We start from the raw sequence: 26227 nt of genomic DNA, 5'->3' as shown, positions 1-26227 counted from the left end.
ATTAGCATTAGGGCTCAACTAAGTGTTTAGACTATAATCACAATTTTCCCGGAGCCTGGGGTGATGTCTGTGAATCAGTTCATTTATTTTATGTCTGATTAACGGTCCATAATTCAAAGATGTTCGATTAACAAAGACATAAAGCAAAATAGTTGATAATTGCTTTTTTAGCACTAATTACAAGGCCAGAAAAAGTGTGACAGAACACAAGGTATCAAAGAAAAGCACAATTTCACATTTTATTTACCTCCAAAAACATAAAAAAAATTATACAGTGTTAAGGCTTTTCTTTTAGTAAGAAACACAGCACAGTATGTAGAATATTTATGAACGCTGACAGAGTTCATGACACAATTGTGGCTCTGTAATAGCAATCTGAATTTGTGCGGTGTGTCCAAATTTGGTACAAGTGCTGCATCTTTTCCAGGTTATTTTTTAAAAATTTTAGAAATTTCCAGTCCTGCAGGTCACCATGACTACTTAGGTTATTAGATGAATTAAAAGACATCCTATCAAACATACCAGGTTGAATTAACTGCTTCTAGAAATAACCATCACAGAAAAATGTCAATTTGTTTCTTCTCAAAATGTTATCACTTACGTGAGTAATGTCATCCGTAAAAAAAGATCCAGGTCATTATTTTTGAATAGTTACAGATAGATGACACTGAGCATGATCTTACCACAGGAAGACCAGTATTTAAGGTGGCCGAGAGAGCACATTAGGAAATCTGTGTCTGTCTCGTAGTGTCCCTACCCCCAAGATCATGGATGGATTACTGAACAGGCCTACTGGGCAAAGGCTCAGGGGCCCAAAGTGTCAGGGGCCCATCTGGCCTTCACCTTCAAGATGTCACTCAAATAATGTGAACCGACCAGGAAGAGACTCAAAATGACCACAAAGAGACACTAAAAGACCTCGACGAGCTGTAAGGAACAGCAAAGAGACATAAAATAACCACAAAGAGACACAAAGTTTCCACAAAAAGACCCAAACCTCAAAAAAGATGCTAAATCACCACAGTCTGTGCGTCTTGCTCCTGTGTAGGAGAAGTGGTGGGGCCTTTTTCACGTCTGTGTTGTCACATAATCTACCCATTGCCCTGACAATGTGTGCCACTTTATTGGCACACATGAACTCAATAAATTCTTCGTCTCTTAAAACTACACAGGCACATTGGTTGCTTTTGAATGAGGGGCCAAAAAAACTAGTCACTAGGAACAAACTGATTGACAAAGTCGTGAAAAACTAGAATGACAGAGCAAAGCAACTGTGAGAGATGTGACCAAAAATTCTTCCTTTGGGGTCTTTGGGTACCCCATTTGGTAGGATGAGGGATTATGTAACCAGGCAAACTGATTATCGGAGGAGGAAATGACTCTTTTATGTTGCTCTGTAAAGTATACGGCAATTTCCCCCAACAAGACGTGACATCTAAAAATTCCCATGCCACCACAACACAGCCAGCATGACTCCTCACTCCCACCACGCTCAGTTTTCTTGAGGAAACCGAGGGACAGTAATGAGGAAGAACAATGACTGGTGATCACTGTGCTGTTTGGACACTTCCTGACTCATGTATTTATTTATTCTGGATTTTTCTCGCTCTCTCTTTCTCTCATAGCTTCACTTGAAGAGGAAGCGAGCCAACCTTACAGCAACAGGCAGACACCCACGTTAGGTTATCCCTTTCACACTGAGAACTACCCAGATCCGCCCACATCCCCAGAGAGAGAGGGAGACGGAGAAAAAGAAGGAGGAGGAAACAGGGAGGGGTGGAGGGGAGGGGGACGCCTTATTCCTGTGTGCACATGTGTGCTTGTGTATGTGAGTGTGTGTCTTGGAGAGATGTAGAGTTCAGACAGACAGATAGACAGACAGACGGAGCGTGTTTCCTCTCCTGCATAACTTTACTGTCTGCACCTCCACCAGCACCAGCACTACCTTTTAATTGGCTGATGTGGAGATACTGGCACTATAGCCGCCGGAACAGTTGCGCTCTCTGCACAGCTGATTTCACAAAACAACCCACATGACCATTCAGTAACTCTGATTGCCTTTTAATTAGCCCCACAAAGGAGGTAATCCCTGGAGAACTGGCGAGTGCGCATGAATCCAGCATGACATGTGTATGAAATGAAGTGGATTGGGCAATAAACACGTGCTGCTTTTTGATTAACAGTGATATTTCATGGTTATAACCATGAAATATAGGTATATTATAATATACCTATTATCATTACACTGAACTTGTCTTTGCAATTTCATGTGAAAGAGTGACCCTCCCTGTCTCATCCCCGTGCATGCACCATGCACACCGATTCCGCTGATCCTCTTTCCGGTACCTTTGGCTCTGCGTTAATATCTGCGTAGTTTGGTGTTCATAATCGTTTGTCTCTGTCTCCATGCGCACAGATCCCTCCCTTCTCTTCACATTCAGAAAGTCCCTCCCCTCACTCCCTCCTCCGTGCGCTGACACAGTCACACTTTACACGCGCGCGCGCACACACAAACACTTCTCCCCCGCACACTCCCCCCATCTTGGTGCTGTCTCATTCACTTCAGTACGCCATCCACGCACTGACTCCAACTTGGAGCAGGGGGGGCGGGGTTGGATATATACCTCCAAGAGGAGGCCACAAGCTACACTGAGACTGGACCCACTAGCAGTGCAAAGAGACCACAAGCAAGAAGACTCCGAAGCCGGGAGTAGAAGTACCAACCTTTATCTTGGAGCTTAGATAGATAAGACAAGCGAGACCACAGCGTTTTGGTTCCACGGACTGTCTGCTTGGAGCTCCGATTCAACCAATTTGTCCCTCCGCTATACGCCAGTTTCTCTGGATATAGCAGCTAAACAAAGTTGGTAGTAAACTCTTTGGAGTTTGGTTAGAGTCGCAATTATTTCTTCGCTTGTGAGAGTGGACTGCACTGAAGCTTGGGATCGACCCGTCCTGGGGTCGGGCTTGGACCATCCTTTCAGCGGCTTCAAGCTCTGCGAAAGTTTTGTCCAGATCTGAAGACTTTTGAGAACACGCTCAGCAGCTGCTACCCGAGCCAGGCGTCTACACACCTGGGCGAGCGGATAGAGAGCCACTGACAAGACTTCCAAGAGACGTTGTCAAGGTAGGACAATTCTTTCATTTCTTCATTACTTTTAAATGTCTGTTTTCTGTGATTATGGCTTTGTATGTTTCTTAAGTGTTAATGGACGAAGCATAAGAAGTGACAAAGTGATGATGTGAGTGTTGTCCTGTAGCCTCTGAGTTTGTTTCATCAGAGTTGTCTGTCTCTGTCCGTGGTGCTGAAACTCTCTCTCAACTCCCTCAACCGACTTCTGCAACGTGCATTGCTTTCTGCACACATCTGATCACCACAATGTCCGCTTCCCTCCACACTTTGTGATTTTCTCGAAAGTTCGCTGCTCATCCACCATCACTGTAGTCCTACAGGACTCAGTGATGCGCTGGATGAGGCGATGTGAGCGATCAGGTAGTTGCGCAGCACAAAGTTAGACGGCAGCAACAGGTTAGTTGCAACAACTTTCTGACTTCTTCGTATCACTCAGATTACATGACAGATTTGGGTGTGGTTGTTGAAGATGCCAGAATATCTTATCGTTTTATATCAGGCTGTCAAATGAGGTTGCTTTTGCAAACACGTGCAAGGATTTATCTCCGGTGAATCAAACACTGCTTTAATGGAGGTTTTGACAAACAGCAGACTGGATTTTATTTGTACTGCTCACTTTTCTTTAAGAAAGTAAAGCCTCCTGCATCATACAAGTCACCATAAAGATACCAATGAGCAATACATGCCTGACAGCTGAAAGCTTTGTAATACAGTCCCTGCATGAATCTGAACACACACATTGTTTGAATCCCTATAAGCAGGGAGTTGCTGTCAGCAATCTGCCATGATTTGTTTAGTTTTGCAGCTTTCTCTTTTTGCTGTCACATGGATTTGCAAACAAAGCAACCAAGTAGTCCAGTTTCCTGCCCACGTGTGCAAGTATCTGCACCAGGCACAGCAGAAGAGAAGGCGTGAGCAATTTGTGGATGAAGGGTGACTTGTAATGGTCATAAAATTGTTTCTTTTTTCTGAAGTTTGCTTCAGCAGAAGATGGCATCTTGCAAAGAAAAGAGTGAGGTTAGGTGATTGTGGTTGCCTGTCTGTCTTTCTCTATATATTGCATTCATAGATACACACACACACACACACACACACAAGGCAGAAATATATCATGCAACAGGGAGAAAGTCATTTGGACAGAGAAGCTTATAATTTACCAGCTGGAAAATCAAAAGACTGCTCTGCCAGCCTTCCAGCTGTATGCATCAGATGAATATTCATCAGTTTGTCTCGATTTTTTAACTTCAGGTTGTCTCATGTCTTTTCAAAGCTTTCTGGTTCAGGTAGTCATGCAAATTACTTAACCATCTGCAGCCTGTCACATCTCATCTTATGCCTGCACATTTCTTCTTTACAATGTAATCTCGTGTTTCTCAGTATGACTTGTGTATCTGTGATGAGACAGCCTCCTACAAAACTGTGCACAGCAGCGTAAATAGAGTGCATGGTGGTTATTTTGCAGTTCGTTTCTGCTTTTCATACTGCTCTGCAAAAAAAATGACCCCTGTCTTCATACAAACAAATGGCCCACTTTACGGGCTGCCTGCTTTGCAGAAATGTTGTTGACGACAGCAAATGGACAAGCAAGAGAAAGGGACAGAATGGGGGGGGGGATGTAGCAAATGAGCAACACAGAGTTCTTCTACGACAGCTGGACCTCTTTCTTTTCACTGCTTGCCTCATCAGATGCCCATTCATGGAGCTTCCGGTTGTTGCGAGGCGGGAGAGAAACACCCACCTACACAAAGTAGAGGTCTTTGCTGTGTTGCTCACAGAGCGGAGAGGGAGGGTTGGAGTGAGGCGGAGAGGGAGGCAGAGATGTGAGGAACGTAATTACCAGTTCTCTGTCTGAAAAGTGCAGGTGCTTCTCGATGTGAATGTCACTGTAGGCATCAATTGTGGTGCTGTGTCGCTGCAGTGCCCCTTCTTTATCATTAACCCCTCGGTCACATATGGAAAGCACATGCATTTATTGCTAAGCCTCAAATAACACCTTCCTTCAGACAGACACCATGATGTCTTCGGTCTATTCCACTGACAGTAATCAGTGATAAAGGAAAGAATACGATGGGAAAAAAAGGTAGAAGAGTTAGCCTGAATGCATGAGAAAGATGTTGCTGAGCAACAGTGTTGCCTCCTCTCATCTGTGCTCCAAGGAGCATCTGCCATTATTGCAGCCGGTCCAGTCAGGTACAGAAACCTAGATATTGACCTTGCACTCTTTCTCCAGGAAGGGGTTGTCATTTAGTAGCAAAAGTCAGAGTGCAAGATTAAGTAAAGTGTTTGCAAGATGAGTGTCGTAGGAACAGCAAAAAAAAACAATGATTGTAGATGCTTTATTTAAATGCATGAAGCCCCTCTGCAGAGTAGGATAAACATGCATCGTTTAAGTAGTGATGCATCTTCATTAGCATGCATGCATTTGCATTAATGTGCAAGAGTGACTGTCATTTAGTCACTCATATATCATTTCATTCACTCTGTGCTCTGGTATGCAGTGCAGGAAATATTCCCAAAAGCAATGTGAGGTGCCACAGCAGGGTATGTAATCACACTTCGGCATGGACGCACACAAACCGTTTTCTCTTGTTTACTGCTCAACAGGAGGAATGCTTTGCACAAATAATGGAACTAATAAGCGTCTGTGGTTGCCAGTGGCAATGCTTCTATGGACGTCAGACTGACGCACATGATTCGCGGTTCAGTTCAGTGTGTGGGAGGAAAGAGCAAGAGCTTGGAGATACCAGCCTGCTGTGAAGGACTGTAATTGCAGTGCCGGAGCAATTATGTCCCAAAGAACTGGGCATTTTAGATCATCGAATCTGCCCTGAAACACTATGATCCTGATCTCAGGCAAATCCCTGATGCATAGATATCAGATCAACAATAGGTCCAATTAAAATGCATCTCATGAATATTGTGGGGGAAAAATGCATTTCATTTGCAGAGAGCTCTTATCCTGCATACTAATGTGTTGTGTTTTGTTTTGATTATTTAGATGTTGGAGCATTCTGACAAATTTTTTCCTCTTTTTCATTCCCTGTTTCTGTGCAGCTCCCTCTTTGATACGGACGTGACAGTCTGTCTGATGCACTAAAGTCTGCAAATCCCACAGTTCTCAAGAAAGGTTTCACAGAAACATCAAAAGATCTGAAGCAGGTGCAGTAACTTGCAAGAAATAAGTCAAAGAAACAACCTGGTCAAACCAGCAATCACAGAAACAAGAACAGCACCATCCTCTATCTAAGCCGACCCAATGGCGTGGTCAGCTCTTACCGGCCCTTGTGTGGCCCTCATTCTACTCTTCTTCGGTTTGACCTCCTGCACCCCCTCTGGACCGGCCTCTGCCACCTGCGCCACCCTGGAACAGAGTCGCTTCTTTGGTGTTTTCTCCTCTACGACCACCCTGCACTCCACACCATGCTCCTGGACCCTGCAGAACCCTGATCCCCGCCGCTACACTGTCTACATGAAAATCACCAAGCCAACCGACTCCTGCGTGCCCCGCCAGATCAGAACCTTCCAGTTTGACTCCTTCATCGAGACCTCTCGCACCTACCTGGGCATGGAGAGCTTCGACGAGGTCGTTAGGCTGTGCGATGCATCAACCACCGTCACCTACCTAGAGTCCAGCAAGCAGTTCCTGCAGATCCGCAAGGTGGCCCCAAGGAACGGCATGGAGATGTTGGAGGAGCAGAGTGATGTCAGTGAGTTCAAGGCTGAGTTTCTGGTCGTGGGGAAGAGGAACCCAAGTATGCCTGCCTGCCAGATGCTGTGCCAGTGGCTTGAGAAGTGCCTGTCCAGTAGCACCCATGATTATCCCTGTGGCATCATGAACACACCTTGCCAGTGCTGGGAGGCCCCAAAGAGGAAGCCAGGAAGCTGCTACAGGGGTGGTGTCTACGTTGAGAAATGCCTTCCAGTTCCCAGAGACAACGGACGCGATGCTGAAATTATCAGTAAGTTTGTAACATGTTTGGTCTAATTTGCTCCCAGAGAAACTTTTTAAAGTTTTTAAAGTGAAGGAAAAACAAAAGTCTCAGGAGGTTTATCTAAGCATCTAGCCTCCAAAGAAACAAACAGAAACAATATGTTCCCAGTATTTGCTGTGTTTTGTAATGACATCTATTGGGTTAGGTGGGAGGTCATGTTCTCAGGGGCCAGACAGCTCTGCAGGCGGTCTCCAGCTCTGCTGTCTCGCAGTGTTGGTGTCTTAGAAGCTTCTGAGGGTAATGATCCATGTCTGTAGAGCAGGGGCACAGGCGGAGGATGTGCACTCCGCCGCCACAAAGTAATGAGAAGTAAATGAAAGGTGTTAGAGTATTTGTGCGGCCTCATTGGCAAGACTGCCTGAACCGCACACATCGCCAGCTCTCCATTATGTCTTAGGCAGGCTTGTTAGAATTAACGCTTGGCAAGGAGCGTGGGGTTTGGGGAGGGATAGAGGGCATGTTTGTGTGTTAGGTTAGGGGGAAAGAAGAGGGGGTAGAATGAGTACAAAGACCTCACAGTCAGCTGGCAGCGGAAATCGAAATGCAGCACTTGTGGTTGTCATAGCAACGCACCTGTTGGCTTTACACATACAACTCCACTGAGGTTCAGACCAGGTGGTTAAAAGCAAACAATCACCATTTCAAATGCAATAGCTATCGATTTGAGTGCTCGGTGCTGCTCACAAAAAGTGTCCTTGCTCATTCTCTGCACATAATGCAAATTATCTTCACTTTCTTTTCTTACATAACTTTATGGAGGAAGTACTTGCTCAGTCAGGCTTTGTATATGTTTTTGTACCCATGAAGTGACGAGAACTATTCAAGCTTACTGTAATTTCTTGCAAAAACATACAACCTTGCTCAATATCCCTGCTCTTCTTATCTCTTCCTGCAGAGGGCTGGGCTGGTTGGGGCCGCTGGTCAGTGTGCAGCCAGGAATGCGGCGGTGGAGTCCAGGTGCGCAGCCGAGCCTGCCAGCCCGAGGATGGTGTGTGCGAGGGAACAGTTGAAGAAGGACGGGCCTGCAACCCTCAGGCCTGCATTGGTAAGCCCACCTGTCATTTAGTCATTTAGTGGGGAGCACTCAGCTGCAGGTGGCTCTGATTCAATGTAATAATTACGCAATTTCCAAAATTCTTTCAGGCAAAGAGCGCAACAGGAGCCAGGGTCTGAGAGCCATTGTCGGTTTGAAGAGAGACAATGCTGATGATACTAACCATGGAGCTGTTGCAACCCAAACAGGTGAGATGGGAAGGTTTTATTCATAAGAGTTTGACACACTTAGATGGAGTAAGAATGCAGTGTAACAAAATTCTTGGTGGTGTAATTGGGATTCTTGGTGTTCAGACCCTCTAATTCATGTTTCTTTTTTGCAGTAGATGCTAAGACAGATGAATGGTCACCCTGGAGTGCATGCTCCATCACCTGTGGAGAGGGCTGGCAGAGCCGCACCCGTGTCTGCGCAACTTCCTCCTTCACCACCCAGTGCGTTGGCCCCCTGCGTGAGAACCGGCCCTGTAACAACACAGCTGTCTGCCCCGGTAAGTTCCCGGTTCCTCCTCTCTAATGTGATCGTGACAGGAGGAGAGAAAAAAGAGAGTGTGATCTTGAAAAAGTGGACACTTGGTCTTTTTGAAGTGCACAGTAGAGGTAAAAGCCATTATCCCTTAATGCTTTTCCTTTATATGACACCAGTCACAAAGGAAAAGTAACAAGGAGGCGTTAGAGAGGCGTTTTTGAGCTTTCACACAGTGAAATTTGGATTGTGGAAAGGCTGCAATTCAATTTCAAGTAAATCTTCCTAATAGTTTGTGCATTTGCTGCTTTGTCCAAGAGATTGTGTGAAGGACTGCCCCACCTAGTGGACAGTTTTCAAAATGTCCCTGCAGCATCTGAATCCTCAGGTGAATTTACAGTACCAGTTGCACATTTATTTAAACAAACTAACCTTCATCAAAATATCCCTTTGTGTTCTTCATGTGTAGTGGATGGTGCTTGGGATGAGTGGACCCCCTGGAGCCTGTGCTCATCCACCTGTGGCCGTGGATATCGTGACCGTACCCGCCAGTGCAAGCTGCCCCAGAATGGAGGAGAGCCTTGCCGCGGCCCTTCGAGGCAAACCAAGTTCTGCAACATCGCTGTCTGCCCAGGTGAGTCAGGGAAGATTTCTCTCATTATTGACTTAGCTTTGATGATTTCCAGTCAGATGCATAAAAGAGATTAAAAAAAACTTTACATGAAAAAAGATCCAATCACTTTAATCTTTTACTACCATGTCAAAGAACCCGGGGCTGGGATATCTGACTCTTCAGCTAACTGAGTCATACATGAGAACTAATTAAACCACTCACTAGCATCACCACCATCACAAACAGCAACTGCAGTGGCAGGTTGACATGACATGTGACGCATTGACAGAATAAAAGCCTCTGTGGGTATTAGTCAGTTGCTTTATAATAGTGGTAGGTGACTCATACTGCGCTCTTGGTCACTCACACATTAGAAGCTTTCCTACTCTACCACCTACTCGTGCTTCTGAAAGGAATTCACTCCTTTTTTAAAGGAGTTTTTTGAAGTCAGTTTTTCCAACTTTCTCCACACCAGGTTTGGTGGTTATTATTATCACACAAAAAAAGTAATTTCCCTATCAATCCAACTGTATATTTCCTTGATGCATTGCATGCTACCATCAGCAGATGTCTCTCTGCGCCAAAGCTGAATTATTGTCTGAAAGGAGAGATAGGCTGTTAGGCAAAGTCATTACTGAGAGATGATTATACTTTTGATTTGAAAGTGAAAAGCTTAGAAAATTGAGTCATCCTTAATAGGCCTTTAGCATGCTCCTTTTTTTCCAATATATTTTGACCAATCTTACTTTTTTAAGTCTATGCACTTTATTCTCTCTCCCCAGCAGCATTTAATAGCAAAAATTTTAATGTTTTTGATGTTTTTATATCCCCAAATTATATCCGGAATACTAAAAGTGTTTTCTTGTAGTCGGTCATTATTCCTCCCTCACTGATGTTTTTATTTTAAAATGCCCAATATAGAGATTTTAATGAAAAAAAGATAGGTCTCTTAGACAGAAAAGTCACTTACCTGCTGAGTCAATGCACCAAACAATGCTCATAATGTCCATAATGACATCAACTTGATTTTACTTTTGACAACCAAACCCCAACTTTGTGTTTCATTAAAGTCAGCTGAAGTAGACCATGTGAAATGTTAGTACCATCAGTGTGTGTGCCCCGATGCCTGTAGCCTGGGAGTGCATCTTGTCCTGGTGCTCTGCTGTAACTCTCTGGCCTCTGCCTCCCTCTAGTGGACGGAACCTGGAATGAGTGGTCTGCATGGAGCGAGTGCACTGCTTCCTGCTCCAACGGCACCAGGCAGAGGATCCGGGAGTGCAATGGACCATCCTACGGCGGCTCTGAGTGTCACGGCAGCTGGAAAGAGTCAGTCAACTGCTTCCTGAAAGAGTGTCCCGGTAAAAAAAGAAACTAAATTCGTATATCTAAGAGTCATTGCCTAAATTAAATGAATCAGACTCATTATAGTGCAGAGTTCATGTTGTGAAATATTCTCTGTCTTTAGTTGATGGTCGCTGGCATGCGTGGAGCACTTGGAGCAGCTGCAGCAAGACTTGTGGTGGAGGCATCCAGCAGAGACAGAGAGTGTGTGAAGGACCTTTCTTTGGTGGAGAGCCTTGCCCCGGTGATAAGGGAGAGCAGAAGCGTTGCAGTGAGAAGAGATGCCCTGGTTAGTGACACCTGTTCAATGCATAAGGGTGGCTGCACTACAATATAATTCAATAAGGCCAGAGAACTTATCCTCCTACTTATCCTTGTAACTTTGCAGAGCCCCATGAGATCTGCCCTGAGGAGAACACTGGAGATGTTGTGTGGAAGAGAACCCCCGCTGGAGACATGGCTGCCATCGCCTGCCCTGCTGATGCCTCAGGTACAGAGACAACAACGTGCTTTTCCTTGTGCATGTTAGACTGTTTATTATCCCCCATTATGCAACTACAAGTATGTGCTGTCTCTCATTAACAGGTCTGATTCTGCGCCGGTGCACCCTGGACGCTGTAGGTCTTGCCTCCTGGGAAAGCCCAACTCATATCAAGTGTGTCTCCAAGAACTACAAGAACATTCAGATGCTGGTAAGCCCCCTAATTAAAATCTTAAATGCCTCATCTGTTGTTTCATCATATGGCTAATTTCCCAGTAGTAAAGTCAAACACGCAGATGTCAAAGATTCAGATTAACCTCTCGACTGTTCCTCTGCAGTCAAGGGACTACAACTCCAAAGCGCAGATGGGGCAGAGTGTGGATGGGGTCGCCGAGGTGATTTCACGCCTGAGATTCTCCTCCGATGAGGGGGCCAAGTACAGCGGCGACCTCTTGGCCGTCATGGAAATCCTGGAGAACACCACCGAGTTGTGCAAGGCAACCAGGCTGAGACTGAGCAACGCTGATGTCGAGGTAAACTGAAATTGAAGAATAATAAAATGGCACATGTCTCTCTGACCCAAATATACTTTCTAATTAAGCTGGATTTGGTATCTTCTCACACCTGTGCCTCCATTTAATGATCTGCAGAACTACGTCCAGACAATCAGCAACTTACTGAAGGAGGAACATCATGACAAATGGGAAGAGGCACAGCTGGTATGTGATAAGAGAGTATGTGTGAGTGTGAGTGTTCCAGGGTGAATGTGAGCAGGGGAGAGAATAAGTCTGTTGTGCTAACAATGTGATGGGATGAATGTGTACAGGATAAATTCAGGAGATTTTCGGGGTGTTTATGGGAAGTGAGGGGGTGTAGAGTTTCAATGACTTGCTGCACTTGCACTGATTAATGCTCCCAAAAGCCCTTTTAGTCACCCAAATATTGGATGAGAATAAGAGTGTTAGGCCAAAAACTAAAATGATCACAACAGCAGAAGCGTATAATCTAGATGTACCTCTTTTTTTAAGATTCATTTGTAAGTTACACTTACAGACAGACAACAGAGCTGTAACTTGTTTGACCACCTGTTGATGCACTTGTGTCACAACAAATCCTGCCACAGTGAGCGAAGAAACAGACCCCACAGATGGAGTTTCCTGGGAAAGATGAGCAGGCGTAGAAAACTTAGACAAACCAAAGACTCCCACTGCAGAGGGTAAACACATATATGCGCACAAATTGAAAATTGGATTGTGAGTAACCAAGGCCACTGCAACAGGAGAACGCAAACACGTCAAGGTGACAGAGGAGAAAGAGAGAGAAAGACTAAGATTGAATCAGGGAGAATCACTACGCCCACTTTGCAATCTGTGAGTCTCTATGCCATCCTACATACCGATGGTGGTTGTAAGGGGACACAGACAGCACATCGCATACAAGCACACACCTTGCGCCCACATCGCTGCAGTTCTGCGTCACAGACACGCAAGTCAGGCAGCCCTCCCTTCCACCGAGCGAGAGCGAGAGGACAAAAAAACCTGAGTATGAATCAACAGCCTGCCCATTTATGGCCTTAAGGAAGTTCTGGGGTTGCATAGCAGCAAGCAGTGTGTTTCTTCTTCCTTTTTTTTCACACCACTGCCGAGTGCTCTTAAAGAATAAGTACGAGCTGGACTGACACAAGAACAGGAAATCTAGATATGAGTACGTAATTAATAAGTGGTAGCCGGAGTGCTCAATTATACTAATTGTGTAAATTGCATATAATTAATGAGTTTTCCCACGTCCTAACTCACCCTCCTTTTCTCTTCCATTTTTTCTCTATTATCCAGATGGGTGCCAATGTTAAGGAGTTCCTTCGCCTTGTTGAGGACTTTGTGAACATGATCGGTATGCAAATGAGCGGCTTCCAGGACATTTATGAAGTCACCGAGAATTTAGGTGAGCCCTAATTTCCCCCGCCAGCTGCTCTCTGCTCTCGTCTAGTCAGGATGATTTGTCCTCTCTCCAGCCGGAGAGTGCATCAATCTTCATCTTGTGAATCTGAGTCCATATATGCATCAGCAGCAGAAGGCATCAGTTATCGCTTTGACAAGAGTGTCAAGTCCATCAGCTATACCATATCACTTGTGCCATCTTTTGGCATGACACACATATGGCTTTTACACGAGCTTCTGTCAGATACTGTAAGAATAACTGTACGCTTCACACTCTGAGTCACTGTAACTTCTGTGACTGTTTGGACTCAGTGAAGGTGACATTCGCATAGGATTTAGTAGGGGATGACTTCTCTGTTCGCACACACATGAAATCAAAATGTCCTTGGCATTAGACAGTTTCTCAACCAACACAAAAAAAACCTGTGACCTCTAAGTGCTGTTCACTAACAAAGCTCCCATCTCTCAATCTCTGTCCTACTCAGTGCTGAGCATCCACAAGCGCCCGACAACCACCAACTCCAACTTCACCTTCCCTGTGAAGGGCTGGAGAGGCATGCTGGACTGGGTCAGGACCTCTGAGGAGAAGATCACTGTGTCCCGTGATGCTCTGTCTATTGAACAGTCTGGTAAGAGCAAACAACCCGACTGTTCTACATCAACCAGTGTGCATTCTTATGAAGTAGAGTCTAAGCAGGCATTTTTGTTCCTTCCAGATGGCAACGATGCTTTTGTGACCGGCATCGTCCTCTACAGAAACCTTGCCTCTCTTCTGTCCTTCCAGAGGTAATACAATTTGTCTGCTTTTATATGCATGTAAAAGGCCTGGCGTGAAGTATATTTTGTGGCCACCAGATGGCGCCTCACACACTACTTTACCTCTATAGTACGTGAAGGCCTTGCAGATTCTTCATGTCAAAACATTACTATACTAACGCAACTATTATGTCTCATATGGGCTCTAACTGTGTACATTTCTCTTACCCCACAGTAACACCACCCTCCTAAACTCCAAGGTGGTGTCAGTGATTGTCAAGCCCACCCCCACTCTGCTGTCCTCCCCTGTTGAGATCGAGTTCCCCCACCTCCACAATGTAAGTCTCTACCCAATCTAATGGAGCTTTACGAAAAAAAAATATCAACCCCCCTCTGGGTGTTTGCTCGCCGCGGCACACAGAGCCTGACATTTTGTTGACATTTGCAGTGACACTGTGACTTTTACTTATACTTGAAACCTGGCAAAGATCACAGCTGAACCAAACCGGTCAGTTGACGAAGATGATGAGGAAATCACACGCAGTAATTAGTCCCTGTATCTGAGAGGGAGCTGTTTTTAGCTTCTTGCACGTATAATGGTGGGAGGGTGACGAGAAATGTGGGCAGGTGGCTGGCAGCAAGCTGTTGCATCTCACACGCTTGTAGTACGGCATCCCAGCCTACATGTTTCCTTTTTCTGCAGAGACTCCTCACACTGACTTCTCCATCTGTCTGTCTTTTTTGCAGGGCACCATGAATGAGACATGCCTCTCATGGGACGAGAGCGAAACGTAAGTGTTGAGCACAGTTGTTTTTCTTCCTAAACATGCAGCTAACCATCACTCATATCTGTTTTCTGTTCTGGGTGGCCTTGTAAGCCGCTTGTTCATCTCCTCACTTGTAGCCTAGGTCCTTGCAGTCAGGCATCTGTCACTGCATATGAACACACAACCCCCCCTCCAGACCCACACTCACCAGAGAGAGAGCAGGCATTTTTCATGTCAGTCATCTCCAACAAGGAGGACAAAACAATGTCACAACATGTTGACCCCTCTCTCCCAGCCAGAAGCAACCAGGCCTCCCTCGGACATCTGACATACTTACTGCATGACACACAGACTTAAATGACAACCTCAGTGATCCTCAGTGGTTCCGCTTGAGTGACACTTCACTTCGATCTAACCGTGTCCTGCATCGCTTTAAATGAACCACATCCTGGGGAGGGATAAACACACAGGCATCACTCCTAACCTCATTACATACATCAGTGAGTAAACTCATCGCAGCGTCCCTATAGGTCACACTGCAGAGTGTCAGTCTAAAGACAATGGCAGCTCTCCCTCCCTAGCCTCTAAGTCGTGTTCATGTGTCACCGCCAGGGTTAATGGCTATGGCGCGTGGGAGTTTTTAAAGATGCTTAAATGCATCTGAATGACTTATGAAAGGAGCTCCTGGTGGCCTTGCATGGATCAATCAGCCCCAGGCCTACTCTGCCCTCCTGAAGAATACACAGGTGGACCATTTGCATTTAGATAGATTTGTACACTTGTGGAGGACAGATAAGAAATGACAATGCACCTGCACCCGATACCCCCCCCACACCTCTTTTACATACACAACCAGAGTCAAAGCAAAAGCAAAAATGAATCGAAGGAGAAAATGTAATTAACTCTTTTGCTTTCGGAAGAAGGGCAATGTGCTTCTAGTCAAATTAGATTCACTTTTGACAACGGATGTGATTAATGGGAGGATAGAGACAGTGGAGAGGAAGCTGATGGCAGAGTTTGGGGTCAACATTTGCAGAGCTGCATCTGTTTGATCATAGGAAGTGCTCCATGAGCTCCTGTGAACTTAAACCAGATAAAATGATGTGCAGCGTTTTGTTTTTTTCTTCTTTTTGGCTTACTTCGCATCACGCAACATTTAACCCATCTGCATGATATGACAGCTCCGACATAACACGCATTAAACTGTGCAGCCAAGCCTGCTGAGATGCCATTTCAGTTAACTGGCACGATGAGTTTGCCCCGCGGCCCGAGCGCCCATGACACTCTGCACCAGGCAGGACCTGCTGGCTATGATGCCCCTCTGTATTCACCAGTCAGTCAGAGCCGCAGGGTGCTGCTCACTGCTTCAGCCTCCTCTGTGCTCTGTGGCATCTGCTGCTGCTCAGATCTCAGAACAAAATGTTGTAGATGCAGTCATTTTTAGAAGTTGATTTGTCATCAGAGGAGAGGTGCATCTCGTTGAATAGATGGCCTCAGTGAAGCACTCATTGATTTTGCTTGTAATGTAATTTAGCCATTTTTTTGCTAAACCAGGGTTGGCACAGTGTGAGTGAGGACAATCCAGACTGATATCATACATATATTATGTCAAAAGTCACTTTTATTTTGAAGGAAAACACAGGGAGTGCTGTGCTGGCTCAAGAAGCAATGTGTTAGTGTTGGTAAAAAAAATAGGGGCTCTTCAAAAGTAGGGCAAGTAGTTAAATAAGAATAAAAACTAATGACTATCCAGCTAACTTAATGTAAAAGTCAATGGTAGAGGTTGGCATCCTGATAGGAGCATCAAACTGTAACTTAAAGATTATTCAATAATACATGGATGACCAGTGTGTTTCAACTTTAACAGGCTTTCACCAGGGTTTTATTTCTTAATTATCACTTTGATTTTGCTTTAGATTGCATAAACACAAACATCAATCAGCTGGAGTGTAGATTTCCTCACTGTGAAAACATATGGAAATCATAAATCAGATTGTCTTCACATTCCCCCTCCTTCTGTTTCAAAAGAGGGAACACATTGTCCTTTGTCCCCGAGTGCACTGGGTAAGTGTTGCCAATAATCTCATGTCTGCTGAGGAAAGATTGCCCACAACAAAAAAAAAAAAAACATACAAATGATGCTAATAATGAGATTAATGAAGGCCTATCACCATTAATCACAGCACAGATGGGTATTAATCACATAAATGTGAACCATCAAGGCTTCCCTGAGATGCAACTGCACCTCAAGTTATATAAAATAGTATTTAATTTTCACACTTGATATTTCAGTGTGTGAGTGTTATATAAAATGTGAAACAATGTGTCTGCATTGGGCTCTTAAACATGCAGTCCTGATGGGCCTGCCATAAATAGAATATTCTGAATGTCTTTTTTTAATCATATATATGAGAAATAAAAAAAGAGGCATTCACAGAGAGATTTGTCAGATCTCTCCTCTCCTCCTAACCCGTCCTTTCCCTCTCCTTCCCTGTGCAGTTCCTCTCTGCTTGGGTCTTGGTCTGCTCGGAGCTGCAGAGCGGTCCCCGTTCATTCATTCAGAACCAAATGCGTGTGTGACAGCCTCTCCACCTTCGCCATTTTAGCGCGCGTCAACTTCGACACGGTAAGTCTTCTGTCTTTTAACAATGGGTGCTCGGTTGTTTTTGTCAAACATTATATGTTTCGTGCAGTCAGTGTGTGTGTGTGTGTGTGTGTGTGTATGTGTGTGTGAATGCGGATAGGACTTGTTGTTTTCGAGCGCTTTGCTGTAGCGCTGCCTGCCAGCACCTCTTTGTCTCCGTGCAGGTGCCGCTGCTGATCGGAGAATTACAGAATCTGTTTTATGTTGAAAATAACCGAGCAACATGTTGACATGCAGGATTTGCATTTAGGTTTTAAAACTATAGCATATTGGCATGTCGATTTTTTTGCACGAGCTCGTTACTTGAAGCGTATGTGCTGGCAATCGGCTGCATAATCGACATAGGCTAATTGATATGATAGCACCTATGGGAAATAGCGTATGCAGTCAGTCGCATGACAATTAAATTCTTTGTTCAGTCACTCAAAATGACACACGATTATCGTGTAATCTGGCTTTGCATTTTCCGACTATGCATGATTTATGAATAATGCATGTAAGATTAAATAAACAGTTAGCGTAAAGGGCTTTTTTGCCTTTATTATACACGAAATCTGTTTCATGCGCAAAGACAATGTGTAATTTTCCTCCGTAGACTGTGTTGCCTCTCGAGCTGCTCGTTCTCCAGTTGCCGTGGCAACGGCTTCTGCAGCGCAAACTCGGCCTGTGTGATTTTTGATAACTGAGATGCTGAGGAGGGGAAAAAAAACACACCTCATTTCTGCTCTGTGCAGCCCCCCAGGACATAAGGAATGGTGTGCCCATCTCTGCTGTGCATCTGATATCAGCTGCACACATGAAAGCAATCAACAGATGTCTTTAAGTTCGAGGAAATGTGTATTTAAAATGTGCATTTTGTTGATTTCCTCCTTTAAGTAGCAGAACAGCTCCTGAATTCACACTGCAGTGTTTTTCCTGTTGCTAAGCCCGCTCAGTCTCCTCTTTCTCTTTCCCCCAACCTGTTGTTTACATCCTCAATTTGATTTGTCTTGCTGTTGCCAGTCTGAACAGCGCCTCCCATATTTGTTATAGGCTGCACATACCCCCCCCCCCCTCCTTCCAACCTCCTGCAACAGTAAAAAGGCAGCTGCGCCAATCATTCCAGTCTGCCAGTATCTCTGAATTCTCGATTACATCCACACACACCCACACACACACACACACACACACACACACACACACCCCCCCTTCCTCGTCCTCCTCCTCCTTCCTCTTCGGCCACAGCAGCAAGCCTGAAAATGCCAGAGAGGCGGACCAATAAGAGACAGACGTCTGGTCATGCATTGATGGTTCCTCCTCTCTCCCTCCCGCCTGCCTCTCCAGCCATCCTTTGATGTGTGCTGTGGACATTTTCAATAACGTCTTCCCATGTATGAGAAACACCAGAGAGGGAGAGATGTGGAAAAACAGCCAGATACTGCAGTGTGTTAGCTCTCATTCGATATGGTCTGATATCAGGGGGTCTGTAGCATCATGTGTGTTGGAGGCATGATGGTCCAGTGGGAGCAGCCCACATAGTTAGTACAGCAGATGCCCTTGTCCACTGGGTTAATCAATTTCAAAAGACAGCAGAGCAAGTGTGTTTCTCTGCACATTCCTCTCCCTTTACCTGCCTCACATTCGTTCAAAATGGGAACATGTGATTCGGTCAAGGACAGGCAGAAGACATGCTTCATATTTAGGTCAAACTGGCTGTCTGGATTTCACTCAGAGGCCTATGGTGCAAGCGTCAACCCAGATATAGAGATTGGGAAGAGAGGGAACAGAACATACTGTATCGCCCTTGTTATTTTTTCCTCTCCCCAGATTCAGTAAAGGCTGAAGCAAAAAGACAGCTCACCGCTCTGCTATCTGCCATCTGTTTTGGGGCGCTTCTGATGTAGTTGGATAGATTTTGAAACAAATTTGCCACACTAAATTAGTCTTTGGCTGCCGTAGGCCGGACTCCACCAGCTGTGCTTCAATATCAGAAAAGCCTATGTGGAGCACATATTGAGAGAAACAATCCTTTAAGGGTCAGTATTGTGCCATTTAAATTCACTATCGACAATGGGAAACATACTGGAAGCCATGATTCACATAAGCTTGCAGTATAAGGATTTATGGCCGTCATAAATCAAATGAAGGCCAAAGAGGTGTCCATCTCTTCCCCCTCTATCTGTGCTAATTTGATACCAGCAGATTTATCATATTATCACTCACCTTTTTGGAAATTCTCGCCCTTTTCCCCCTCAACACATTATCAAAAATATAATCACACTATCTGTCAATGAGGGTGACTTCATCCTTGGTGGTTTTTATCCAGCTCACACATTTTGTGGCGATGACATCTTGATCAGAGGTGTTAGATTAACTCATAGCCGTATCAAAGCCACTCAAGTGGGTGTGAGACAGACCAGGATTATAGATACAGTGAGACCACACATTTAGCTGCTGGTGGGTTGTAGTGTGTTAGACCAGGCAGCGAGGGCTTTGTGAAATTTCAAGGAGCTGAGATTTGTGTGTGTAGCAGCGACCCATCGGCCCTCCAGGTGAATGAGCAGCAGGAGAGACAGGCAAAAGACAATCCCTCCTCGGTTCCCTCCACCAGAGGTTCGGTGCCAGGGCTGTTTGAAACATGGGGCGGTCAGCGCCACTGGCAGTGGCAGGTGCTAAGCTGCTGTCAGAGATCAGAAGGGCAGGTGGTGGCAGATTAATGCACAGGTGATAATGGTCCACCTGTTCACTCCTGCAGGGATGGGCAAGGAGCTGCTGGTGGGCACAGTAACACCAACCTAGTGAGAAAATGCAGCGAAAGGGGAGAGAAAAAGAGGAGCTAAGGATGTCTGTCAGTGATTAGAAGGTTGCTGTAGCAGCTGACACTAATGACTGAACACAGCAACCCCTGTGAACTGCCCCTGAGATGTGAACAACCCCCCTCTTTGCTTAGTGGAGAGAGATATATGTGCAGTATCCTCCTCGCCTCATTTGCTGACTCAAAAGCGCACTGGAGAAACGCAGTGACCCTGACCATTTGTTTAGTTTGCCGCTCCATCTTTCTGACATGTTCACCTTGGGGTCACCTTGCCTCAGCCATGGCCTGATTGTGCCATTCAACTGTTCGCCTACAGGGAGCTGTCTGCTCTTCCAGATAGCGCACACCCAGAGGCTTCGCCAGTGTGTGCACATGTGTGTGTGTTGGTCTCCCCTCTGCATGAATGTGTGTGTTTGTAATCAGCTCTAAGAGGCATGTTTGGTCCTGTCTCCTCTCTGTAGATGATGGACAAGGCACTGCTCCCATCCGTGACTCTCATCGTTGGCTGTGGGGTCTCCTCTCTCACCCTGCTGCTCCTCATCATCATCTATGTCTCCGTGTGGAAGTAAGTAGCCCTAACAGCAAAGTCCAGCATGTCGGCCTCTAACATTACACGCTGTGTGCTCTGGTTTTCTCTACCTCCCTAAACGCCTTCTTTTCTTCTCCCTTTTTTCAAAACTCTAGGTACATCCGCTCCGAGCGCTCTGTTATCCTCATCAACTTCTGCCTCTCCATTATATGCTCCAATGCCCTCATTCTCGTTGGACAAACTCAGGCTCGCAACAAGGTAAGGCACTCCTCCAGTCAATCCTAACCTCTCTTTCAAAACCTCTCTGGAACTCACTGCTTTGGGGATTTTGCAAGTAGCAGCGCCACTGACACAGATTTCCCATCTTTTCCTCTCCGTCTCTCCTTCCTTCTGGGCGCTCACAGGTGGTGTGCACTCTTGTCGCTGCTCTCCTGCACTTCTTTTTCCTCTCTTCTTTCTGCTGGGTGCTGACAGAAGCTTGGCAGTCCTACATGGCTGTCACTGGTCGTCTGCGCAACCGCATCATCCGCAAGCGCTTCTTATGTTTGGGCTGGGGTAAGAGCACCTGTCTTTATGTTCATCTCTCTTTTTTTCTCTTGCATCACTTTTCTCAAATGCCTTTTTATCTTCTAAGGCTCTAACTTTGCATGTTTCCTATCTTGCAGGCCTTCCTGCACTGGTTGTGGCTGTGTCTGTCGGTTTCACAAAAGCTAAAGGATATGGCACTGTCAACTAGTAAGTCAAGTCTCAAGCTGCTGAATTTAGGCTTCCTCTTTTTTTCCCTGCATTTATTCTGAAAAGCTCCTCTCTTAGCTCAAGGATTAATAATTCTCCTCCTTCTCTTTCCTAGCTGCTGGCTGTCTCTTGAAGGCGGACTCCTCTACTCCTTTGTTGGCCCTGCTGCAGCTGTTGTTTTGGTACACATCCTGACTTTGGCGTCCCAATCCATCACAATACGTAGTCTGTTTGTAAATGCATTACCTCTTATTAAATTGTCTCATCCCTTTTTCTTGCAAACAGGTGAATATGGTCATTGGTATTCTGGTCTTCAACAAGCTGGTGTCCAAGGACGGCATCACCGATGTGAAGCTGAAGGAGAGAGCTGGGTAGGTCTTATTGATCTTCTCCGTACACCAGAGTATTGCACTTATCGCCCTCATCAGTGCCATTACAGGTATATTGATGATGTGCTTTGATATCAAGCATCACAATCAAACAACAGGAGGGAATAGAGCTCTGCTAGGCGAAAAACAGTTGTCCATTGCGGCCTGTGTGATTCTAATCTGTTGTTTTCTCACCTTTGCAGAGCATCACTCTGGAGCTCCTGCGTGGTTCTGCCCCTCCTGGCCCTCACCTGGATGTCCGCAGTCCTGGCCATCACCGACCGCCGCTCTGCCCTCTTCCAGATCCTTTTCGCCGTCTTTGACTCTCTGGAGGGTTTCATCATTGTCATGGTTCACTGCATCCTGCGTAGAGAGGTAAGGAAAAACATCTAGATGAGATAAAGAAAGAGGAATTAAAACAAAAAGGAAAGTTGTTCCTTGTTAGTTTGGTTTTCTGAATGGGGTTATACAAGCTGTGGTTCAGATGCAATTACCTGAAATTTTTCCCCTCCATCCATTAGGTTCAAGAAGCTGTAAAGTGCAGAGTGGTCGACCGCAAGGACGACGGCAATGGAGACTCTGGCAGTTCCCATCACAATGGCCACACCCAGCATATGGTAAATTTCTTGGCTTATTGCCTTTTTAATGTCTTGAGTGCCTCTTGCATTTTACCCCTAAATGAATATGTGCATACATTAAGCACTGATAGAACATTTTTTATTCTTTTATCAGCAGACTGATAACGAAAAGGATGGAGATTCAAGCAGACAAGGTAAGCCCCTTTTACATCAGCTTTTTCCTCTCGCTCTTAACCATTTTTCCATTTGCATTTAAATTTCTGCAAGCCTTGCACTTAAAACATCTGATCATACATAAAGATAAAACATATTTATTTAACCAGTTCCTCATTCTAGACATGGCATGGCTCTATATTGTTTTTAAATCTCTCTCTTACCATTTATCTTAAAAGGAATGAAGAGCTCCTCTGAGGAGAAGATGCCTCCTCCTCAGCTGCCTCTTCCCATGGGCTCCAACTTCCACACCCTGCCATCCAACCCTAGCAAGAGCCACATGCAGGCCGTCCCCGAATATTCCAGCCACACCCTCACCCTGAAGAGAGAGAAGAGCCGCCTGGCCGGAGGAGTCGACCCATCCTGTGGAAAACCCGTGTATGTCTGCGAGGGGGAGCTCTTCAAGCAGCTGGACGCCGATCTCGCTCGGGCTCAGGCCGAGGGAAGCATCACCGATGGCAGCAGTTACGTCCTCATGCCCAACACCACCTCCACCCTGAGGTCCAAGCCCAAGGACGACCCCACCAAATACAACATCAGCGTGGAGCAACTGCCCCAGGCCAGACTGATGCACCTCAGCGGGCCCTTTGCCGAGCCCCAGGCTGCTTTCGGGATGAAGTCGGTCCCTCTGGACCAGGTCAGCGTGTCGTACTCTGAGAGAGACTCGCCCATCCAGAACATCCACAACATGTCCAGTGAGTCTCACATCACCCACAGCAGCCTGGAGAACACCTTTGAGTCCATGAACTCCATGATGTCCAAGAGTGAGACCATCTCCACACTGTCCATGAGCTCCTTGGAGGTAAGAGGAGATGGAATAGTGTGACCTCTTGCGGAATAGTTGAATTGTGTATTCCTGTGCAATATCTCTAATATGCATCTGAAACTAAACCAACTTTCTTTTTCTTAATTTTTCTTCGCAGAGACAGAAATCTCGTTATGCTGAGTTGGACTTTGAGGTAAATATTGTTTTGGTTACTGTCTTTTGAAAACATCCATTAAATGTATTGTATGAAGCATCAATATTTTGAAAATAAAATGTTTATGTCTTTGTCTTGTCTAGAAAATAATGCACACAAAGAAACGCCACCAGAACATGTTCCAGGACCTTAACAGGAAGCTACATCACGCTGAGAAAGACAGGGAATCACCTGCTTCTGACAGCAAGGTAACATATCAGGATAATGTGCTCATCATCCATTTCCATAGGCATTCATTTTCAGGAAACGCAAACAAAACATGGGAAACAAAATAGAGGCACTTAAAAGGAGTTCTTTGGTGTGTGAATGACCTTATAAAACAACCAGTGACTTGTGTGTTGAGCTGGGGTTGTGGTCATTTTATTAAGGATGTATTTTCTTCCTTCCTTCTTACAGTCTGTGAGATGGAGTGTGTCTTCAGGAGGAAGTGACAAAACGAACCACAGTGTGAGTGTTTATATACAAACTCACATGCTCAAATTTTTTCCCTGCCTGTAAACCAGACACACAATCAGATATCACACTCGCCTCAAAGAGGAATCATTTCCCCTAATGACATTCATTTTTAGAAAAATCACCTCTGATGCAATGAAGCCCATTTCATTTTGATTAAATCAGGAATTTGCTCACGGCTAATGGGTGGCACCTGTGTTAAAGTAGCCCCTCTTTGTACCTTCACAGGACAAACAGCAGGGTCCGATGGAGAGGCCGTGGGAAGGAGTCCGGGGAATACAGCAGTCGCCCCCTGCATGGGTGCGTAAAGACCTGGAGCCCCTCGCTGCCTCACCTCTGGAGCTGCACTCTGTGGAATGGGAGAAGGCCGGCACCACCATCCCTCTGGTGGGGCAGGACATCATCGACCTGCAGACGGAGGTCTGAGGGGGAGGAGGGGGGCTAGAGAAGCCACCTGATTTCACCTCGTTCACCTTTTTGGTTTGGGAATGGGATCCTGAATGGATAGAGTAGAGGAAACCAAGAATGGGAGGAAGTGAGAAAGTAGGTCCCAGAACCAGTGTCTTCAAACCCTCAACCAGAGCAGGAAGTGAAAGGGAGAGGAGGAGTGATGGAGGAGTGGATGTGGTGGTGGTGATGGGATGTTTAATGTAGCTTCTCTGTGTGGACTTAAAGCATCTCGTGTCAGAGTGCTCTGACGGTCAAAGGGTAAGTGGAGCGGTCAGTGGTTTCCATGGACCAGGACTGGCTGTGGTTCCATTAACGCTTCACTGGGAGCTTCCTGAACCCATGGTTCAGAAGATGTGGTCGACATGTCTGTGCTTCTTTTTTCCTTCAACTCAACTTTGGAGAAAAATGAGATAATACGGTGCGTCCTCCCGACTTCTCGGGAGGGACAACTCTTGGCTGCTTCAAGCCAAGCTACCTTCCAAAATACAGCAAGGCGAGAGAGCATAAGAGACCAGTTTCATGCTTGGAGTCCAACACTCTGCATTTTAGTAGATGGGCACACGCATTTTGTTTTTGTGGGTTTTTTTCTTTTCCTGTGTTTGTTTGCTTCACACCTGAAACTGCTTCAAAAAGCCTAAAACAAGACTCTTCCATGAGACTCTCTGTACTGAGAATATAACTCTACTACAGGCTTTATCATACAGATAGAGCTCCATTGCTGTTATCATCATGATTATTATTATTATTCCAATTATTATTGTTAGTGTTATGATTATCATTATTATTGTCATTATTGAGTTTATAGCCTATATTCTGATTTGATCATCCCCCTCATCACTGTCAGGCACAAGATTATTGTGTTTGTGTTGTGACCTACAACATTAGGCTCCAAAAAAACCCAGATTCAATGCATCTTCAATATGTTCTGAGCCCATATGAACTGCATCGGGACAAACATACTGAGTGGTGATGGAGGTGGTTATAATGTCCTGGTTTTCTCCAGCATTCTGCTTTAATACCAAAACACCAGCACCAGGATGAACACAGACTCTCACACAGGAAGAGCAGTGCACTCTGGAGAAATGCTGGGTGGAAATGTTAAGAGGTCGACGGGGGGATACCGCCCCTCTCAGCTGGCACAAGATGCAGGCTCTTCCATGTCGTACATGTGGATTCTAGGGATCAGCGAGACCTTTCATCATCGCCCTTTTGTTTCTCAGCCTTGCAGGACTCTAGGACAGAGCAGAGGCTCCTGGCGCTGATGTACCTTCCAGTGCAGCGCCGGGTCCTCGAGACTTCAACACATTTGTGTTTTCAGCCATCAGTGTGAAATAGTGCAATATGATGGGCGCTTGATGCTCAAGCAAGACTGATATTATGATTTAGGCAGGATCTTTTCTTACCAATGTTTCAAAATTTTTATACCATCTTCCTCATATAGATGCTTTATGGGAATATTGTATAACAAATCTGTATTAGTAATTCAAGGAATTTATTCACTAGAGATTTGTTAGCACAAGACTCCATATTTGGAGCTCTCTGTGACAGGTAGATAATTGTACTTCTATAAAGCAAACATTATATAGGATGAATGATAGCCTATGAATATCTCTAAACTGTGCTTCAGGATATTTTTGTTATTACTCTCCGCTGTTAAGTGGTGGGTAATAGAACCTCATGTCTTCTGTAACAGTGTGTTTTTGATAACCTTGTCAGTAACTCAGTAGTATGTACTACCAGCCAATTTCCCTTTCCCTTCGAATTCTTAAGTCCTACCCTGAGCCCAATTCATACCTCAAGTTACTTGTACTGAATACCCATTTGTATTTTCTTGTCACAGCTCTGTTTATTATGTTCTGTTTGACCTCCTGTAAATGTACAGTTTTCACAGCACAAAATGAATGTGACTTATTTCTAATAAAACACATCTATATTCCATGAAAAAAA

The 26227-nt window shown here is 45.3% G+C and overlaps 1 protein-coding gene across 4 annotated transcripts; it reads left to right on the top strand.

The window, feature by feature from the left end:
• Positions 1 to 2645: 2645 nt before the first annotated feature.
• Positions 2646 to 26227, top strand: LOC117263838 (adhesion G protein-coupled receptor B1-like). 4 transcript variants are annotated; one of them, XM_033637502.2, is made up of 32 exons: positions 2646 to 3127; positions 6188 to 7092; positions 8021 to 8170; positions 8269 to 8367; positions 8502 to 8666; positions 9111 to 9275; positions 10448 to 10612; positions 10720 to 10884; positions 10984 to 11085; positions 11181 to 11287; positions 11415 to 11609; positions 11727 to 11795; positions 12909 to 13017; positions 13499 to 13642; positions 13730 to 13799; positions 14005 to 14107; positions 14517 to 14560; positions 17036 to 17162; positions 20436 to 20539; positions 20659 to 20761; positions 20908 to 21058; positions 21169 to 21238; positions 21354 to 21420; positions 21524 to 21609; positions 21810 to 21981; positions 22128 to 22223; positions 22342 to 22378; positions 22577 to 23199; positions 23321 to 23356; positions 23461 to 23565; positions 23774 to 23824; positions 24059 to 26227. In XM_033637502.2, exons 2-32 carry the CDS (start codon positions 6390 to 6392, stop codon positions 24254 to 24256), a joined length of 4581 nt encoding a protein of 1526 aa, XP_033493393.1. In that variant the 5' UTR covers positions 2646 to 3127; positions 6188 to 6389; the 3' UTR covers positions 24257 to 26227. The 4 variants fall into 4 exon arrangements, with proteins under 4 accessions (XP_033493393.1, XP_033493391.1, XP_033493394.1 ...); XM_033637500.2 differs by having other exon boundaries at positions 22339 to 22378; XM_033637503.2 differs by lacking the exon at positions 23774 to 23824 and having other exon boundaries at positions 22339 to 22378.

Source organism: Epinephelus lanceolatus, chromosome 16, assembly GCF_041903045.1.
Source record: "Epinephelus lanceolatus isolate andai-2023 chromosome 16, ASM4190304v1, whole genome shotgun sequence".
In the NCBI taxonomy this organism is placed as follows: domain Eukaryota; kingdom Metazoa; phylum Chordata; class Actinopteri; order Perciformes; family Serranidae; genus Epinephelus; species Epinephelus lanceolatus.
This window is presented reverse-complemented; position numbering and strand designations above follow the sequence as displayed.

Bases quoted from the DNA above. Each gene is read 5' to 3' on its own strand.
- LOC117263838 (XM_033637500.2), top strand. From the start codon at position 6,390: ATGGCGTGGTCAGCTCTTACCGGCCCTTGTGTGGCCCTCATTCTACTC. The intron at 14,561-17,035 runs GTAAGTGTTGAG...TTCCCTGTGCAG, and splicing joins TCATGGGACGAGAGCGAAAC to TTCCTCTCTGCTTGGGTCTT. The intron at 21,610-21,809 runs GTAGGTCTTATT...TCACCTTTGCAG, and splicing joins AAGCTGAAGGAGAGAGCTGG to AGCATCACTCTGGAGCTCCT.